The 20,919-nt window shown below is 39.4% G+C and overlaps 2 protein-coding genes across 5 annotated transcripts in view; one reads left to right on the forward strand and one right to left on the reverse strand.

Moving 5' to 3' along the window:
- Positions 1 to 18,024, forward strand: part of GABRB1 (gamma-aminobutyric acid type A receptor subunit beta1) — a 395,118-nt gene extending 377,094 nt beyond the window's left edge. For 2 of the 3 annotated variants that reach the window (XM_061191359.1, XM_061191361.1), the window contains exons 8-9: positions 1,832 to 2,070; positions 17,680 to 18,024. In XM_061191359.1, coding sequence (XP_061047342.1) covers positions 1,832 to 2,070; positions 17,680 to 18,024 — 584 coding nt within the window. Of the gene's footprint in view, positions 1 to 1,831; positions 2,077 to 17,679 lie in introns of all 3 variants that reach the window. The other variant, XM_061191360.1, reaches the window with a different exon arrangement.
- The window catches only part of COMMD8 (COMM domain containing 8), a 57,161-nt gene that overhangs the window by 5,654 nt on the left and 30,588 nt on the right, over positions 1 to 20,919 (reverse strand). The window contains exon 6 of one of the 2 annotated variants that reach the window (XM_061191362.1): positions 11,211 to 11,587. The exons of the other annotated variant lie outside the window; for it this stretch is intronic. The gene's annotated coding sequence lies outside the window, so the exon portion shown is untranslated. Of the gene's footprint in view, positions 1 to 11,210; positions 11,588 to 20,919 lie in introns of those variants that run through there. 2 annotated transcript variants of the gene reach the window in all.

Genomic DNA, 20,919 nt, shown 5'->3' on the forward strand with positions numbered 1-20,919 from the left:
TATGGTTAAAGAAAAAACATCAGACAGTGTCTACAGTAGGGAATATGAACTATCAAGGTCATGAATTGTGGTTCTCTTTACACATCTATCCTCAAAGCTAATAATATTTTGATTAGAGGTGTCAGCATATAGAGATGCTGAATAAACCTGTTCTTTGAAATGTAAAACCTAAGGTATTTTAAAACTTATCTAAGTGAAAAAGACATTTATTTACTAGCCCTTCTTGCTTAAAAAATTTAAGCCAAGGAGTAGAAGCAGAAGTGGAATTAGTAGATTTTAATGAATTATTGCTTCTGTACAGAACATTAGGTAGAATTATATTAGGGGAAATTTAAAACTTTATTCAAAGAAATAAATAGGACCACTCATGATGGCATTTAATATCAGTCCAGACATTTAAATTTATCACTGATCTGAACTATTTTAACCTTTTGTATGGTAGTTCTGACTTCCTACTTTATCTGTTCTCCTGAAGTTTAGTAGTCAAATCAGGGAATCTAAATAGAATAATCTGGCTGGCAAATGAGTGCTAAACTATTTTCTTCCCTTTTCATTTTCTAACTTCCATTCCCTTTGCCAGTTCTCCTTTGTCTTTAATATCCATTTCACATTTCCTACCTTTATTTTTAAGGACCTTAGTCAAGTTTCACATTTTACTTTTTCATCTCTCTGCTTTTTATTTTAAATGCCTTTGCTTCATACCTCCTTGCTTTTTGCCCCTAGCTGGGTGACCTACAGCAAAATAACTAATCTCAGAGTTTCTGTTTACTCAGCTATAAAATGGGAATTATATACCTGCCTTATCACACTCAGCAGGCTGTTATGACAGCCATATAATTCATAGCTGTAAGTGTTTAAAACTGTAAAAACACTATACAAATGTGTAATATTAGTATTACAGCAGAGTTTAGTATTAGATATAAGTACCACTTCCTATTTTTCCCAATTATCATTTCATCACCATACTCAACACAAAATATTATACAGACACGCAAACATTACATTGTTAATAATGCCATATTTAACAAAGTAGACAAAGCAGAATCTTCCTTTTAAAAAGACTACACTCTTAAATTTCTTTAACAAGTTGAATTTTTAGGAAGTCTTTTCCTGACTCCGGGGAACTAATTCATTCTAGTCTCTGGAATCAAGGAACTAGAGGTAATATTTGAAAAAAAAAAAAAAAAAAAAAGCAATAAGATTATGTTATATTTTAAAATACGTATATCAAATACTTGATGCAAATCATGAACTTTCTTATATGTTTCTTCTTTTCATGTTGACTCACTATGAATGATGCATTATAATTTTAAAAGACCATACTGACCCTGTGACCTGGGTATATTACAGTTGCATTCAATGAAATAGGTCTCCTCAAACTGGTCACCAACTTTCAGTTCGGTAGCGACTGCTGTGGTGATTAGTATTACAAGGACAGATTTAGGAGGGACATGACAGAGACGCTGAGAGAAGGAAGGAAAGAAGGAGGTGACATGTAGCAGAATGAGGGACATTTGACAGTAAGCAGTGGGCATATCAATGAGATTCGAATATTTCCATCTACTTTTCTTTTTCCTTTGTGCATTATTTTTTTTAAAAAAACAGTTTTCAACCCAACACTCACAGAGCATCCCATTTTATGATTTACTTATGGACTGCATAGGGAGCCTGCAGTTTTGTCTTTCAAATTGTCTGCCCTTTTTGCCCCGTGGTTTATTGCATTACTGCCATCATTCTGGAGCACCAACAAGAGATCGGCATCTGTCCTCTCAATCTTAAAAAGGGAACTTAACAAGTGCGCTCAGCTAAGCTGTGTCTTTCTGTTTCATAGGAATCACCACAGTGCTGACAATGACAACCATCAGCACTCACCTCAGGGAGACCCTGCCAAAGATCCCTTATGTCAAAGCAATTGATATTTACCTGATGGGTTGCTTTGTGTTTGTGTTCCTGGCTTTGCTGGAATATGCCTTTGTAAATTACATCTTCTTTGGAAAAGGCCCTCAGAAAAAAGGAGCTGGCAAACAAGACCAGAGCGCTAGTGAGAAGAACAAACTGGAGATGAATAAAGTCCAGGTAATATATTAAATATTCTTAACAATCTTCTTCTGAAATTCAGCAGCAGCATGGTGCCCAGAGCTCTCATAACAGAAAAAAATTATGAAATATTCGTTTGTCTTTAAGAAGGCTCCAACCACCCTTCATTTCACATATTTGAAAATTGACAATTGAAGATGTTAGGTTGAAGTTTACATAGATTAATAACATACCTGGGCCTGCAACTCAACCCTAGGTCCATTATTCTTTACTTTAAATTATATAGTTGTGAAACTATGCACAAAAGAATAATTCCAGATCTACTTAATAAGTAAATGAGAGAACTAAAGTGAACAAACTCTTACTCCTAAGTGGCAATGAGGCACTATAGTACGGTGGTTACAACCACAGAATGGAATCAGACCGCTTGGATTTAATTCCCAGGTCTGCCACTTACTGGCTTTAGAACTTCAGACAAATCAACCTCTGTAACTCCTTATCTAACCTCTGTTCTCAGTGTCATCAACCATAAAATAGAGATTACTATAGTATACCTATCTCTCAGTTATCAAAAGGACTAAATGAGTTTTGTTACTTCTTTTAAAGTCTATTATTTGCAACAATACCTAGTACATAGTAAGAACTCAATAAGTATTAGCTATTATTATATACAAGACACTGTCAGTATTTTTCCTTTGCTTTTCACTGGTAGATCTTATGACCTGTGTTCTCACTGTGCATTAAAATAACGCTTTGTTTATTCTTTTTAAAAATCCCTATAGTCTCTACTTCTGTGGCATTTTTCACTGAAATCATTTGACAATTATGTGCATTGAAATACTGGATCCACGACAAATTGTTTTCAAGATGGCACACAGGGTGACGACTCAAATATTCATTCACGGTTCTGAGCATTGGGGGTACTGCTCTGAATGAGACGAAGTTCCTTGCTCTCATGGAGTTTAGATGCTAACGTGGGAAGACAGGCAGTAAACAAACAAGCAAGTATCGAGAGCATAATTTCAGGTAATAGGAAGTGCTACAAAGAAAGTAAAGCAGAGTAATGGGCAAGGGAATGTTTGGGGTCAGGTTCAAGGGAACAGGGAACTTTGACCAGGTGATCAGGAAGACCGCTTTCAGGAATTATCATTTGATGTGACACCTAAGTGATGGAAGCCGCAACCGTGCCATGTCCATTCTAGGCAAAGAATTGTGTGACGTGTTAAAGGACTGAGAGAAGACCAATGCAGCAAGAACATAGGGAGTGAGGGAGAAAGAGAATAATTTGAGTTGTGGCTGGAGAATCAGGCAGAAGTCAAATAATGAATCTTCAAGGTGTTTCTTCATGCTCTTCAGTAGGATATCAAAATTTGACAAACACTGTCAGGTAATTAGAAAATTACAAATGAGGAAAACATACAGATTCAGCCAAATGGGCAAAATTCAAAGCAACACACTCAAATAAATTTATACTCCTGTATAAAACACTATGGTCAATGCTATGGGAAAAGGAGTAGGCATGATACTTGCCCTTGAGAATCTTCTGATCTGGCTGGAAAGAAAATTATGAATGGATTATAAAATAAGACAGGACAGCATTTATCTTGAAGAAAGCTTGAAGCTTCCTATCATCTGACTGTAGCCATACCAGCCTTAAAAGTACTTTAGCAATAAAAATAAATTTTTTAAAGAAAGGGCTTCCCTGATGGCGCGGTAGTTAAGAATCCGCCTGCCAACGCAGGGGACACGGGTTCGAGCCCTGGTCCGGGAAGATCTCACATGCCGCGGAGCAACTAAGACCGTGTGCCACAACTACTGAAGCCTGCATGCTTAGAGCCTGTGCTCCACAACAAGAGAAGCCACGGCAGTGATAAGCCCGCGCACCACAACGAAGAGTAGCCCCAGCTCACCGCAACTAGAGAAAACCCGCGCGCAGCAACGAAGACCCAACGCAGCCAAAAATAAATAAATAAAGGTACTTTACCAAAAAAAGTATTTAAAAAAAGTACTTTAGCAGTAGTTTTCAAGACCACCTCTTTTCTACTCCCATTCCCATCTCAAGTGCTTCTAAACCTACTAGCTGGTCCTCTGTAGAGTTTGGAATATGCACTGATATATCATGACGAAAGCCCTACATAGATAGATAAAGTGGTGTAGGTTCACTGGTAGGAAAATTCAGAAAATATGTACTGGATAGACACTCAAAGATAGGTAGAATTTGGAGAGGTAAAATGAAGAAAACAGGGCTTTTCAATTGGCTAGAAAAGCAACGTTGTCCAGAGTCAGTAAATAAATGGAAAGTTCAGGCAAACTGAAATCGAATTATTCAGATAAAATAAAGAGATTATAAAACAAACTTTAACCAAACTCTGGGCATTTGCCTTGATTTCACGCTAGGATATCAGAGAACTGTTCTAAGGTGCTAAGGGACAAATAAAGGCTGGAGGAAAGCCTCCTATTCCATATCATATCTAGATGCATAATATATACTGCTCTGAAGAGGCCTTAGTGACTAGCTAATAGATAAGTAGGATGTTCCCATCTAGCTGATCTTTATCTTATAAGCAGGTGGTTTGACTAACACTGGGCTTAAACAAAGTAATGTTTCATTGGATCTCAAATCAGGAAACTTTTATTCCAGGTGAATTGACTTTATTTTATTTGAATTCCAAGAGAAAGCATAGAAAAAGCCCTCAATTGTCAGAAGATGAAACACATAAAGAAAATAAAGATGTATTTTTTATCCATGGAAAGCTAGACTAGGAATGCCAGAGATGCTTTTCACAGAAACATAAATAGACAACTTTATGCCAAAATTCAAAATCAGATCACGTGAAGACATGGCAGAGTAGTTTATATCAAACTAACTGTCCTAGAGATTAAAAATTATAAACCCTGAGCAAAAGTTTTAAAAATCTGCTTGAAGACATGGAAGAGAAACTGAAAACAAGCAAAAACTAGGAGAGAATCAACTCTCCAATGAAGGGAACTCCACTGTGTGAAATCAGTGTTTTTACAGCTTTTCCCCTGAGGCCAGGCGCCAGTCTGGGGGCATGTGGGACAGTGAAACATCTGCCAAAAACTGCAGTTTTATTGATCTGATAAATCAGAGCATGGAGCTTGATACTTCCAGAGTTCCTGGAAAGTTTAGGAAGAAGTTAAGCCACAGGAGAAATTCAAAATCCCATGAATCGTTGGTTGATCCCTGAACTACACATGTACAGGTAAAATGCCAAGAAATCCAGAAGGAAAAACAACAACAACAGCTGAAAAGCTGAAAAAAAAAAAAAAAAAAAAAAGGAATGAACAGAGATTTCAGCTGTTACCCGCCATATGGAAGTCAAGGTTTGGAGTTTGAATCCAGCATTTAGGACTGGTTGGTAAATACATTAGCCTTTCCACTAAAAGCCTTAGGAGTAAAGACTAAGTCACAAGAATAAGAGATTCCCCTTGAGTTAAGGGAAAAACTAAAATAGACTCACTCTAACAACTCATAAAACCAAGTCTACACATTCTAGGGGATCTAGTAGTAATTTAACTGTCTTTGAAAACAAAACCCAGCAATCATCAGGGAAGATAACAAAATCCAGTCTTTACAGTGCATCATCAACATGTCTAGTATAATAATAAACAATTCCTGTACATGAGAAGAAATAGGAAAAAATGCCCATAGTCAAGAGAAAGAAATTTAGCCAAAAAAACAGACCTGCAAAAATCTTAGATGTTGGGTTAAAAGATAAGGGCTATAAGTAATAATAATAACTATAATTAATATCTTTAGAAGGTCATAGGAATTAGCCAAAATATCCTAAAATAGTGAATGGTTAAACAAACTATTGTACATTCACACTGTGGGGTACTAGCCCAATAAAAAGTAATGAACCATTGATACAGGCAACAACTTGGATGGATTTCAAGGGCATTAAGCCAAGTGAAAAAAGCCAATCTTAAAGATTATATACTGTATGATTACATTTATATAATACTCCTGGAATAACAAAATTATAGAGATGAAGAACAGATTAGTGGTTGCCAGGGCTTAGTGACAGTGGTGGGGAGAGGGAGATGGGTGTGACTGATCATAAAGGGGTAACTTGAGGGAAACCTTTGCAGTGGTAGAATAATTTTGTGTCTTGATTGCAGTGGTGGTTATGGGCCTCTAACATGTAGTAAAATTACATAGAACTATACACACTATACCAATATCAGTTTCCTGGTTTTGATATTGTACAACAGTTAAGTAAGATATAATCAATGGGAGAAACTGGGTGAAGGGTACCTGGGCTCTCTCTGTGCTATCTTTGCAACTTTCTAGGAATCTACAATAATTTCAAAATTAAAAGCTTAAAATAAAGTCCATAGGAAAAGATTAACATAATATATGAAGAGATGGGAAGTATCAGACTAGGATTTGAGACTATAAACAAGAGCCAGTGGAAATCATAGAATTGAAAATTTTATTAGATGGATTAGAATCAGATTTTATACCACAGAAGAAAAAATTAGTATGATTGAAGGTAATATTGGCCTTCTCTCTATCTTTCCATTGCCCCACTTCTTACCATAATTGCTACTACCTCAGGAATGCCTTAACTGACATGTCTGCTGTTGGTTTATATTTTGTACCCTTGTGATTTGTTCTCATGACATCCTGTGCTTTTCCACCTTAGGACTTACCACAATATAGAGTATATGTGTAATTATTCTATTTGTGTAATTATTTTTGTAACCTCTATCTCTCTGCTAATCTCCAGGCTTCCCAAAGATAGGCACCAGGGTCCTTGTCTATTACGTTTATTGTTCTTTCCTTGGTGGCTAGAACTGAGAAAATACCAAATAGGAATTTTTTGAATGAATGACTGCTAGAGAGGCCTTTTTCATTCAAGATGAGTTCTTAGATACCACACAATGTATTGAGTGTTACGTCGCAATGTTTTATAAAATTCTTATGTATTCATAATAAGTAAGAAAAGGAGACTATCTATAGTCCATTTTAGCTTCTTCTCCAAACTTACTTACTGTTTCTATCACTTTGATTTTTGACATTTTTTCAAGCATACTTTCTATCAACCTCTGCTATTCTTTCTGAATCACAGTGATATAGCATCAGATAAATACAGTCTCCCAAAAAATGTTATGGATAAGATTTTATAAACTTCTTCATATTTAGATGGAATAATAATAGACCAGTACTATCTCAAGGAAATTATAATCATGCCTGTAGCTGCTTAGGTTTTCCAGTTCCTGACTTCCTTATCCTATTCTAAAACCAGGGGCTCAGGCAGACAATGTGTCAATAACAAAGCAAGTGTATCACTTCATCTGTTCAGTGCATCATCTCCAGCAGTGAAGTTAATGATGTAACCTAAGTGGTATTTAAAAATGTTACCCCCTGGTTAAATTTAAGAAATAGAAAATATTATATTTTTTCTTTACTATAATGGTTAGATGATCCTCCCCTTTCCTTTTAGATGCTTATAAACAGTTGAATTCAAATGACATATATGTTCTGGTTGGTCCCAGATAATTTTTATTTGAGGGATCCCTAATATCGGCCTTGGTACCCTAGTGCATAGAGTGGCATTGATCATTTATCACACATTACTCTGATAGCCTTGGCTGGGCAGTATTGTCAAGGGTATCTATACTGAAGCTTCAGAAGTGCTTGCTTTGTCTTGATTTATATTTCCACCACTGCACTGAAGCATATTTTTATATGAGTACAGGTGCTCAATCCAGACATTAGGAGAGTTTCAACCTCCAACGTGATAAAGACAATAGATTCATAAAACCCTCAGGTATCATTTGAAGCTAGAGATGGTATTTAGAGTTTTGAAAGATAGATTACTCAGTACAACTAAGCTGTAAGTAAGCTACTTCGGGGCCATTTTTGTACTAACCTGGAACAAATATAGTTGTATCTGCTGGCCACAATGCCTGCCCATTTGCAAATAGATCCACCTAAGATGGAATGGTTGCATGGGTGGTCTGTGACCAGAGACTGACTCAAAATTATTCTAAGTCATGGGGGACACTGGTAAAATCTGCTGAAGTCATACCCGATGGGCAGTTGGAACCCCAAAAGTCAAGAAAGAGAATTTTTCCCTTCAGAACCAGATGTTGATACTGTAATCTGACTTCTTTTCCTCCCATTCCTATTCTCTATGGTGAATCATCTATACCTTCAGACAACTTTCTAAATGTAAATAAACTCTGTATTGTGATTAATTCCAGGATACAAAATGCATGTGAAAACAGTCTTCATAAATGTAAACAGCTCTCTCAAGTCTAGCTTGGACCAGCTTGATACACATATTAGCCTTTGAGCCTGGGCTCCACCCCACATCACTGTCTTGCCATCAGCCTTTAATGAAACTTTAACCATTCTGACTTAGTATTTTGGATTCTGGAGAAATCCAGGCAGAGCCTCTGATTTCTAATGACGGCCTGTGTTAACAGTTCATGAACTTCTTTAGCCCTCAAACCCCTGCCCAAATCTGGCTTGGTCCATGTTTTGTTCTCTAGTCGTAGCTTAATTTAGGTAATCTTCAGGGCCTTCAGCAACCTAAGAGTCTAATTTTCCTTTCCAGGAATCTCAAAATCTCTCTCTCATCTTCCTTCTGGCATCTAGTCTCCAATTTCTTCTATACTCAAACAGATAGGATTCTTTTGTGAATGAGAGAGAAATCTAACTTACTGGCTTAATAAAATCTAACTAGCTTAAAAAAAAAGAGGGGTGGGGGAGTTTTTTGGCCCAGATGTTCAAACAATGTCATCAGAGAGCATATCTTGTCATCTATTTTTTTTTAACATCTTTATTGGAATATAATTGTTTTACAATGCTGTGTTAGTTTCTGCTGTATAACAAAGTGAATCAGCTATACATATACATATATCCCCATATATCCTCCCTCTTGCATGTCCCTCTCATCCTCCCTATCCCACCCCTCTAGGTGGTCACAAAGCACCCAGCTGTCTCCCTGTGCTATGCATCTGCTTCCCACTAGCTATCTATTTTACATTTGGTAGTCTATATATGTCAATGCCACTCTCTCTCACTTCGTCCCAGCTTACCCTTCCCCCTCCCCGTGTCCTCAAGTCCATTCTCTATGTCTGCATTTTTATTCCTGTCCTGCCCCTAGGTTCTTCAGAACAATTTTTTTTTAGATTCCATATACATGTGTTAGCATACGGGATTTGTTTTTCTCTTTCTGACTTACTTCACTCTGTATGACAGTCACTAGCCTCCACCTCACTACAAATAACTCAGTTTCATTTCTTTTTATGGCTGAGTAATATTCCATTGCATATATGTGCCACATCTTCTTTATCCATTCATCTGTCGATGGACACTTAGGTTGCTTCCATGTCCTGGCTATTGTAAATAGAGCTGCAATGAACATTGTGGTACATGACTCTTTTTGAATTATGGTTTTCTCTGGGTATATGCCCAGTAGTGGGATTGCTAGGTCGTATGGTAATTCTACTTTTAGTTTTTTAAGGAACCTCCGTGCTGTTCTCCATAGTGGCTGTATCAATTTACATTCCCACCAACAGTGCAAGAGGGTTCCCTTTTCTCCACACCCTGTCTAGCATTTATTGTTTGTAGACTTTTTGATGATGGCCATTCTGACTGGTGTGAGGTGATACCTCATTGTAGTTTTGATTTGCATTTCTCTAATGGTTAGGGATGTTGAGCTTCCTTTCATGTGTTTGTTGGCAATCTGTATATCTTCTTTGGAGAAATGTCTATTTAGGTCTTCTGCCCATTTTTCAATTGGGTTGTTTTTTTTTTTGATATTGAGCTTCATGAGCTGCTTGTAAATTTTGGAGATTAATCCTTTGTCAGTTGCTTCGTTTGCAAACATTTTCTCCCATTCTGAGGGTTGCCTTTTCATCTTGTTTATGGTTTCCTTTGCTGTGCAAAAGCTTTGAAGTTTCACTAGGCCCCATTTGTTTATTTTTGTTTTTGTTTCCATTTCTCTAGGAGGTGGGTCAAAAAAGATCTTGCTGTGATTTATGTCATAGAGTGTTCTGCCTATGTTTTCCTCTAAGAGTTCTATAGTGTCTGGCCTTACATTTAGGTCTTTAACCCATTTTGAGTTTATTTTTGCGTATGGTGTTAAGGAGTGTTCTAATTTCATTCTTTTACATGTAGTTGTCCAGTTTTCCCAGCACCACTTATTGAAGAGGCTGCCTCTTCTCCCTTGTATATTCTTGCCTCCTTTATCAAAGATAAGGTGGCCATATGTGCGTGAGTCATTGAGAGCTAATGACTGACAGTGACATCACAAATGCGGTTGGTTACAGGAGCGGGATGGGCAGACGGAGGTTGTGGCTGTGTGGCTCTCTGTGCTCTGCAGGTGAAGGCAGCTGAGCACACTGGACAGCTTCATTCATTCGACTGTAGGCTTCTGGAGGGCAGCCCGTTCCATGGCCAGCATCACTTCACTTGGCTTCCTGCTCTGTACTTCAGAAGCACTCAGTAAATGGGGATCTAACTGAATTGGTTAACAGTAAGGAAATCACTTTCTGTTTGCAAAGTAGATTGAGCCCAGAGGTATTTCTTAACAGGGTTTTAAAACTGCCACTGAAAACAAGATTATATTTTATTCCAATTACACTGAAATGAGTTCTGGTATATTTCCCTATTGAAAATATCCAGAAGAGTTCAGTTCAGTGAGTGACAACATTTTTCACAGCCTAAGGTATTCTTTGGATATTTTGGAGGCAGAGAGAAGGGGAGGGTGAATGAGATGGGACGGGTGGGAGAAAAGTGAAACCCAAACTAGAAAATAAATGTGTACATTCACCTGGGGTTTCTATAGACGGAAGAAATACAGCCAGCATGTCAGTGTTTCCTGTAACAAGTACTGTACCTTGTTAGTCACCCTCCTGATTTTTGCCATCCCCTTTGTATCAGTCAGGGTTCTCCAATGGAACCAACAGAAACAGAACCAACATACACGCAAGAAGATATTTATTTTAAGGAACTGTCTCGTGCAATTGTAGAGAAAGCAAGTCCAAAATCTGTAGAGTGTGCTGAAAACTCAGGCGGGATTTCTGTTTCAGGCCTGAGACAGAATTTCTTTTCTGAGAAACTTCAGTTTTTGCTCTTAAGACTTTTAAGGGTTAGGATGAGGCCATGCAGATCATCAAGCTGAATCTCCTCTACTTACAGTAGCTGATTGAAAATGTCAATCACATCTACAAAATACCTTCACAGCAACATCTAGACTAGTGCTTGACCAAATAACTGGGCACCATAGACTAGCCAAGTTGACACATAAGATTAACCATCATGCCTTTTTACCCCCTGTATTATCATTCATTCATTCAGTAGATATTTACTGACTGCTCCTATAAGTGCCAAGCACTTTTCTCAGGTCTTGGGAAGTAGTGGATAAGACAAAGTCCCTGCCCTCCTGGAGCGACACTCCAGTGGGACACTTGGGGGAGGAACCAGTTGGATAAGAAGAGAGAGGATCAAAAGTTCTGCTCTGGCCATTTGAAGACTGAGATGCCTTTAAACATCCATGTGTAGGCTGTCCTGTAGGAAGGTCCAGGATTAAAAAAAAAAAAAAGGAAATGTGAATTACTTTAAATTTTTCACTCATTATAATGACATAGGATGAGTGTAATATTAAGAAAAACATACAAAATAACCAAGTTAGTGTGCTGGTTAGATTTTTCCTAAATACATGAAAAGCAATATATACCACTGTTTTGTTTTCTTCATAATGCTACTCAATTTTTAAAAATAAATTTTATGGGCAAAGAGGGTACTGCCTGTTTTCTCTATAAGAATGTATGAGTGCCAACTCAAGAACCATATCTCTTTTGTTCACTGTTATCTTCCCAAGACTGTTGCGTTCTCAGAAGTTAAAAGCAAGATATTGTAATTGAGAACCATTGTACTGCAGGAAAGAAAGAGAGGGTTCACCAGCCAGAAGCTGTCTCTCCCCATCTCAGGTCTTTATGCAGTGAAATCCCAGGTGCGCCCTCATATGTGAGCCCGTCCAAGATTTGCCTGTGGTCAGGAGAATCTTCAGGAGGGACCTTCAGGAGGAAGATGAGAGAAAAACTCAGCAGGCAGTGAGAAGGTAGATCCCATGGTCACAAGTGAAAGCATTTCAAAAAGTCTGTTAGAAAGAGAACTAACGACCTGAGTTTGAAAGAGGTCACAGTATTTGTCCAGTAAAACATTTAGAACCAGTAGGAGATGGGAGCAGTCACAGGGTTTGTACAGGAGAGTGTACAAGATTAAGGAGCTTTATTAACTGAGATCCCTGAAATTCTAAAACGTGGGACATGATGTCCTATTGCTTGTGGAGGGGCTGATTCCTTCATCAGTGTCGGGAACAGTGCTTGACACAGAGTAGGCACTCAATAAACACTTACTAAATAAATGAGTGAGGGAATGAATGAACTGTTAACGTTTTAACATTTATCCATTCTACACCTAAAATTACCTCTTGTAACCCATGAATATCCCTGTCTAATAGGAAGTGGGGAGAGGATGAAAGATTAGCAAGCCCTTGGGGCTGCAGATCTAAAGCCACGTTCTCTGCTCCCCTTTATTAGACATCTTGCATGTTGATCATCTATCTGAAGGGGAAGAGAAAGCATTATTTATTGGCCCTCCTGAAGCCTTAATAATAATTATATTCATTTTTCTCTAAATTTAGGTTGAGTGATGCTCTAAACTTAAAACAAAGAGAATCCGTGGTGTTGGTTTGAGGATTACGTGGTCATATAATTAAGTCATTACCCCCCAATATTAGACAGATTACCTCCCCAATCACCAGAACCCTGAACAACCGCAGGCTTTACCCACCAAGGCAGTGGGTTTAACATGCACGGCCCTAAATGGATTGCACCTTCTCTGGTGGCAGATCAGAGGGAGAGAAGAGTCCAGGAGGCTCAGAGCCACGTATGCCCTGCTTCCAAATGTGCCCATAATGGGCTTCCCTGGTGGCGCAGTGGTTGAGAATCCGCCTGCCAATGCAGGAGACACAGGTTCGAGCCCTGATCTGGGAAGATCCCACATGCCGCGGAGCAACTGGGCCCGTGAGCCACAACTACTGAGCCTGCACGTCTGGAGCCTGTGCTCCGCAACAAGAGAGGCCGCGACAGTGAGAGGCCCGCGCACCGCGATGAAGAGTGGCCCCCGCTTGCCGCAACTAGAGAAAGCCCTCGCACAGAAACGAAGGCCCAACACAGCCATAAATAAACAAACAAATAAATAAATAAATAAATAAAAATGTGCCCATAAGACACTGTGGTCAGTGGCGAGCAGTGAAAGAGCCTGAAGTGTTCCTCCCGGAGCTTGTCTCCCGGGGCGGGGACTGGAGTGGCAGGTCTCTTCCTCTACGGCAGCATGAGGGGTGGGGAATGATTATCTCACTGAACAGTTATTCCAAAATCAGCAATGCTTTAGGAAATCTGTTAGGCTGTGTCTGCCCTAGAAATCCAGTGTGTCAACACTTTCATTTGCCTCACTTCCTTCTGTTTCAAGATTTGAAAATCTTCGATGTCTGGATCATGCCCAACTCAGATGTCAATATTTCCTTGTTCAATGAGGCAGCGTCACCACTGCAGGTGCTGAAGCAATGCCCAGCATGGCTCCTTGCTGCTTCTGAAGACGCAAAGACACACTGGCCAGTTTCCCTGTGGATATTATTTTGGGAAAGCTGTGCTGACTGTGGATATCAGGATCCCCTGGGTGTCCTTATATGGTTGAGGCAAAGGGAAAGCTACTCTTCTCCTAAGGGCAGGGGTTAAGGAGAAGCCAACCAGAAACTTGCTGGTGTCAGCAGTGATGTGGTTACTACACCCCCACCTCACCAGGCAGCAAAATCTTGGAGGGTGGAGGACGGAATTTCATACCTCTGAAGAAATGCTTGTGCACACCATCACACACACAAAATCACACACACATGCACACACACACACACACCCTGTAACACCCGCTTTTAGGAAAGGTCCTAGACTATGTAGGAGAGAGAATGGAGATGGGCAATAACAGTTGTACAACATTCCTTATTTTTCCAAATAAAGAACACGGTAGTGTTGATTTAACTATACAGTAATGAAATCAGCTTTCATGGGTAGCTGCAGAAAGGGAGTCATTATTTTATATGTCAAACCACTTAAAGCTATGATTTCTAGTTGATGACAGAATAGTTAGAGGGATTTGCACAAACTAATAAACCTCATGCTATTTATAAATACCTCTGAGCCTGCACCAAGGTTAACCAAAATATCTTAATAAAACGTACCTTGTTTGTCATGACTTCTGCTTAATGAGGAGCATCTCTGTGCTTCATTGGCTAATTCTCAATTCTAGCAACTTGTTTACTTAAGAGGGATTTCATAATAATGTAACTTAATGATGCATACAGTACAGATCAAGTGATTCCGTTTTACAAGTATTTTCTTCTGCCTGGAATATTCTCCATAAGCAAAATCTGTCAAAACTTAGAAACAAGCCCTTGAGATTACCTAGTGAAAACCTTTCATTTATGGATGATGAAACTGAGTTAATAACAAAACCAGGATGAGAACGCAGATTTCAACTCCCAATCCTGTGTTCTATCCTCTACCCATCCTTTAAAATTCAGTACAAGCCCCAGCTCCTCATGAAGCCTTCCATGAATCCCAATGATTTCTCACTTTTATGCACCCCTAATCATGGTCTATACTGTATCATTTAGCATTTGGTTAAAAGTCTTGTCACTTTCAATATTATGTCATGTTCTTGTATCTCTAAGGAGATTATTATCTCAAGGACAAAATCCATGTTCGAGGATTCTCTTGCCTGTTCCACAGTACCTAGCAAATCACGTGCATCACCTAATCTTCTAACTTACTTGTCCCCTCTCTAATGAATCCAGGACTTTGCTCCTTGTCACTTCAACCCTATTGTCCTCTTTAGTAACATAAACTTCCATATGCATGACTTTTTTAACCATAGATTTACACTATATTATACATATATATATATATATACACACACACACACATCCTTGACAACTAGCACTGTAGCTGGCTCATAGTAAGCAGTCAATAAAGGTTTGGAGAGAGAGAAAATTCTTGAGGTCGCTATGATCAGGGAAGGTACACAGGTACACAGAGGAAGTAAAATTTAAATTGAGCCTTGAAGAAAACATATTGATTAATGTGCAAAGAGAAAAAAAATGATACTCGATACAAAGAGTATCCTATGTTTGAATTCCAAATTGGGTACTTATTATTTGTTAAATCTTAGGCAATTTACTTAACCTGTCTGAGCCTCGGTTTCCCCATCTGCTGAACTAGGATAATATTATAGATTTCACAGTGTCTGAAAAATAACTGATAAATTATGCAGTAGGATTCGATAAATAGTAGTTACTAACAACAGTAACAAAAATTAATAATAACTCCTTGAATAAAGAAACCAATAGATGTCCCGAGTGAGGGCACAGTGGGTAGCCTAGTTAGACTACAGCAAAATGCTTCACAGAGGGAAATGATGATAGGTGAGAATGGAGAGACAGAGGCCAGATTCAGTCACCATTTCTTTCTCCAACCAACTTGAAGCTTAAAGCTATCAACTGCGTCACTAAATTCACTGCAGGATGTGATGATGGCCGAGGACTGTGAAGTGGTTCACTCTTAGTAAAAAGCACATGGGCAGGGCTTCCCTGGTGGCACAGTGGTTGAGAATCTGCCTGCCAATGCAGGGGACACGGGTTCGAGCCCTGGTCTGGGAAGATCCCACATGCCGCGGAGCAACTAGGCCCGTGAGCCACAACTACTGAGCCTGCGCACCTGGAGCCTGTGCTCCGCAACAAGAGAGGCCGCCATAGTGAGAGGCCCGTGCACCGCGATGAAGAGTGGCCCCCGCTTGCCGCAACTAGAGAAAGCCCTCGCACAGAAACAAAGACCCAACACAGCCAAAAATAAATAATAAATAAATAATAAATAAATTTAAAAAAAAAAAAGCACATGGGCATTGAATCAGACAAGACATGGGTTGTAATCTCAGGTCTGGCACTTACTGGGGCATAAACTGGAGGTGGTTTGTTGTTGTAAGTATTAAACAAGTAATATATGTGAAGCATCTACCATAATGCTAGGCAGATGGTGGACACTCAATAAATCTTAGTTATCTCATCTGCGATGTGTACCACCATCACATCTCACCCTTTGTACTTTTCTTTCTCTCATTTGTCTTTGCCTCTTCCCAAGCTTTTCTCTAGCTCTTTCTTTGTCACCAGGTTCTTTGCTTGCCTACCCAAACCTAGGGCTTTCAACAAGTGTTTACTGAGATCAAGGTCATTAGAAAGCATTTAAAAGCACGGACTGTAAGTCGGGCACTGTGCTAATAACTCTACATTTAAACACAGCTCCCTGTATTGTCCTTGGAAGTACTTCAAATTCATTTGTATGAATGAGCCATGTCCCCTCCAGGTAAATCAGCTTGCAAAGGAGATCAGCTTGAAGTTAAAGCCACATCGTAGGCCAAAGGTACTCACGATTCCTACAGTTCCAAAAGTGTTTATCTGGGCATAGCATAGAGAAAAACCAGGAAACGTGGGCTAGGTATCACTGGAATGGTAGGAAGCAACAGTGAACAACAGTGGAGACACAAAAGTCAAAGTATAGCCAGGCATGTCCTTTCAACCCATGCGTCCATCCCACTTCTGGCAATTTAGCCAGAGGAAATAGCTATGGATATGCACAAAGACTTAGCTAAAAGGTTTTCTTTGCAGGCTTGTTTATTTAATAGTATAAAAGTAAAGCAAGCCTTAACATTTAAAAATAGATTGATTCAATTATGGTTTATCCATATAATCTATGAACACACGCTGTCACAGAGGAATATTTATTAATGTGGAAAGATGACCAGGCTATACTATTAACTGACAAAAGCAGATTGCAAAGCAAAATATACTAGGTGAGCCTGTGTTTTTAAGTATATATGAATTAAAAAAAGACTGGAAGTTTAGCAAGATATTAAAAATAATCGACACTGAAGGTGAAATTATGAATTTTTACTTTTTATTTTTTGTTTCCTGACTGCTTATAGTTTTGAATGTTTCCATATATCACTTTGTAACAAGAAAAAATGCCACGTATATAAACATATATATGCTATTTTTTCAAATACCTATGGCATTTTTGTTACAAAATATATGTATATGTAATGTATTTATATGGTTTCGATAAATGGTAGTTTTTAAAAACAAAAATTACATATTTTATATATAATATATAAAATTATATAATAATATATATTCTACACACACACGTACACACACATACTGTTTTGTGAGTGGAGATAAATGATAGATGGATGAATAGATGGATGGACGGATTAGATTAGATAAATGGCAGATGGATGGTAAATTAGATGATGGATTAGATCATAGATAAACAGTAGATTAGACGGATTGATAGATGATGGATTCGATACATAGATGGTAGATAGATAGATGATAGGCAGGTAGATAGATAGATGTCCAGGAGGCGCACAGAGCCAGATGTCTAGCAAGACGGTATGTACTGAGCGCCACGCAGTATCAACAGTTACAGGTTAACCAAAACGCGCGAACGTCCGGGCAGCTGTGCCTGAGCCCGTCTTTTCTCCGCCAGGTGGACGCCCACGGCAATATTCTCCTCAGCACCCTGGAGATCAGGAACGAGACGAGCGGCTCGGAAGTGCTCACGGGCGGGAGCGACCCCAAGGCCACCATGTACTCGTACGACAGCGCCAGCATCCAGTACCGCAAGCCGCTGAGCAGCCGCGAGGCGTACGGGCGCGCGCTGGACCGGCACGGCGCCCACAGCAAGGGGCGCCTCCGCAGGCGCGCCTCGCAGCTCAAAGTCAAAATCCCCGACTTGACTGATGTGAATTCCATAGACAAGTGGTCCCGAATGTTCTTCCCCATCACCTTTTCTCTTTTTAACGTCGTTTATTGGCTTTACTATGTACACTAAGTTCGGTCCCCGTGGTTCCTAAACGACTACTTTCCTCTTCTCTTAGTTTTTAATCCCACAGGTCCCCAGCAGCGGTACTGCTGTGCTTTTTGAGGTAAGAGATTCAGTCATCCAATTGGTTTTAGGTCTTGCATATCAATTTTATTACTGCACCATGTTTACTTCAAAAAAAAAAAAAAAACTCTATTTTTTTTCCAGTCTACTGTGGTCCAGGTTATTGGCTCTTTCAGAGCTCTGTTAATTGCCATGTTTACAAACAAATACACACAACGAGAGAAATTAGATAGGCAGATCTTTAGCAGTTCTAGCCGCCCTGGATTTGATTATTTTTTAAGTGAAAATGAAAAGAGGACCCAGCTCTCTGTGCGCCTGGCTTCCTGGTCAACTGTAACAATCTCATGCTGCCAAAAAACAACACAATTTCCAGGATCTCAGAAGACAAAACAAAGCCATTGATAAGTTACAGATTTCCAGGAAGAAGGGAGAACAAAAAGGAGCCTAGAAGAGGAAGGAAGACTCCCCTCCACCCTCAAGCTGCCCCAGGTCCACTGTAGGAGGGGGTCCCAGCTCCACGGAGGAAGAGGGAGAGAGAGACTGGCAAGTGCTGCCCCAGGTTGTGCAAACCCAATCTGCCATCTTCACCTCACCTTTAAGCTGGATATTCTGAAAAATGCTTCTTTCTCAGACTTCCAGGCAGATTTAAAATTAACATGAGAGTCCAACCTGGTAGCCACTGGGAACATTTTTCTTTTCTTGTTAAGTATAAGGAGTTTGGGGGGCAGTGACCATTTTTAAGCTATTTCAGATGAGCAGCCCTGAACTTATTACTTCCTTAGCCTGGAATCACTTGACGCTGTGTCATGAAGCCATGGCATCACATTGCCCTCGTTCCTCCTTTAGAGAGATTGAGAGAAAGGGGGCAGGGGCAGGGGCAGGTGGGCTTTGAAGAAGAGGGTGGTAAGAAATTTTTGCTTGAGAAAAATGTTGTCCTTTCCATGAGGAAGGCGAGATTTATGTGCTGTGAAAAGGGTGCCTGGGCAGTTACCTGAACTGCCAAATCTTTAATCAAATAGTATATATTTCTTAGCCTTCCAGAGAGCAGTATCTCATGGTGACAAAGTAGCTGCACACTGCTAGTTCCTCAGCTAGCATGTTATGCCTCTGCTCTCTGAGCTCTGCATTCCAACACATGAAACGAATGCTTCAGGAGATGCACATATACCCCTTTTGGTATCATGCTCCTTCAACGCCAGATTTCTACTTTAAAGAAAACCTTCAAAACAGCAAAACCACAGAATAACAACATCATCACTGAGCCGTCCAACATTTACAACAGCCCTGAAAGTATAGCCCTTGTCTACAGTCATTACTGCTTCTGCCTTATCTCTGCTCATGGATCACTTTGCTCATCATAGAAGGAGCATCCCTCAAGAGCCCAGCACACAATTCTAACCATATCCAACCAACTAGAGTTGAGATTCAGCTCATTTTATGTCATGAAAGCCTCGTTATTTTTGTGTATGTGTTCAGCCTGAACATATAAGAATTCTATGTGTTCATTTTCAAGACTGACTGAAACCCGAAATTGGCCAAACAGTCATGAAGGCGATCTGGGACCTCACCTATGGATGTGCTATAAGAGTTGAGGTAATAAGAGGGATGATTGCCTCTGACGATCTGGCTTTCTCCCTAAGGCTGTGATGAGGGCCCATGTTTACAATAGCATCAGCTGCTAGAGATTATAAACTTAATTGAAAAGAGGAAGCTGAATTTCTACGGATAAACCCAAGGGGAGTTATGAGGTGTTCTTTTAGAAAGCAAGAGGAAAAGAGAACCCCCAAATAAATACATGGTTATGCTATAGCTAATGTATGTTAGTAAGAATATAAAAACCCTGCTTTAACTGGAAAAATTATCTCAGTGGTTTTATGAGAAATGAATCGGGCATGGGGACCAAATTTCATTTAAGTTTTCAGTTGTATAATCACAGTTCCCTGGTCAAGAAAATCTCCAGCCTCTGGGGGTGAAGCAATCCATTTCGAAACTCTGTTTAGTTAGTTCTTTGGCAGGGTGAGATGCTTTTCCATCGTGAAATGCCCAAATAGAGTAGAACATGGCCATACCAGTGATTGTAAGGTCAATATTCCCAGTGACTACCCAGGAACCACTGTGTAGCCATTTATTTTGAACACAGGAAGTGAGGCTTTTGGCTGATACCTAACAAGAATTAATCATTCTGATGTCAAAACTCTTTTAAAAGTTTTTAAGGATGAAATGCTAAATCAGAAACAAAGTATCTGTTGATCTGTGTTCCATAACAAAACAATTTCTCTTTATTTACCTGTTTAGATCATTCTTCTTGGAGAAGATTAAGTAATTTATAGTTTTATTATTATTACCTTGCCTTAAAAGTCTAAAGAATTTGATGCTTGTAGTTTTAGATGTAAAGCATCTCTGAGAGAAAAAGAATATTTTGAATTCTTATCTTTTATCCTTTGTAAAATGTAAAACTAGTAAGCCTGAATCTATCATCAGGCACGAAATGATGTCACTGTAGGCCCTCCTGGATGTAGACAGTCACAGCTAGCATTACGCAAATCGTGTTACATAGCTCTGGTTTTAGAGGCAACGGCAGCCAGAAAAATGGAAAAGCTGCCATATTTCTAATTAATAACCTCTGGCCTCACTTCCTTCTTCCGGACACCTCCTAGCCAAATCCTCCCCAATCTCTTTCCAGGATGAACAGTACACAGAAAAAAATCCTTCCTTCTCTGCCTCTCTACCTTGTCTTGCCCAAATTGATGACAAAAAACATAAAAATTGCTAGACATTCTTAAGTGCCCTCAAACTGGTCCCCATTCCTGAAAGATTCAGATCGCTACATTTTAGAGGGGT

Source organism: Eubalaena glacialis, chromosome 5 (genome assembly GCF_028564815.1).
Source record: "Eubalaena glacialis isolate mEubGla1 chromosome 5, mEubGla1.1.hap2.+ XY, whole genome shotgun sequence".
Classification (NCBI taxonomy): Eukaryota; Metazoa; Chordata; class Mammalia; order Artiodactyla; family Balaenidae; genus Eubalaena; species Eubalaena glacialis.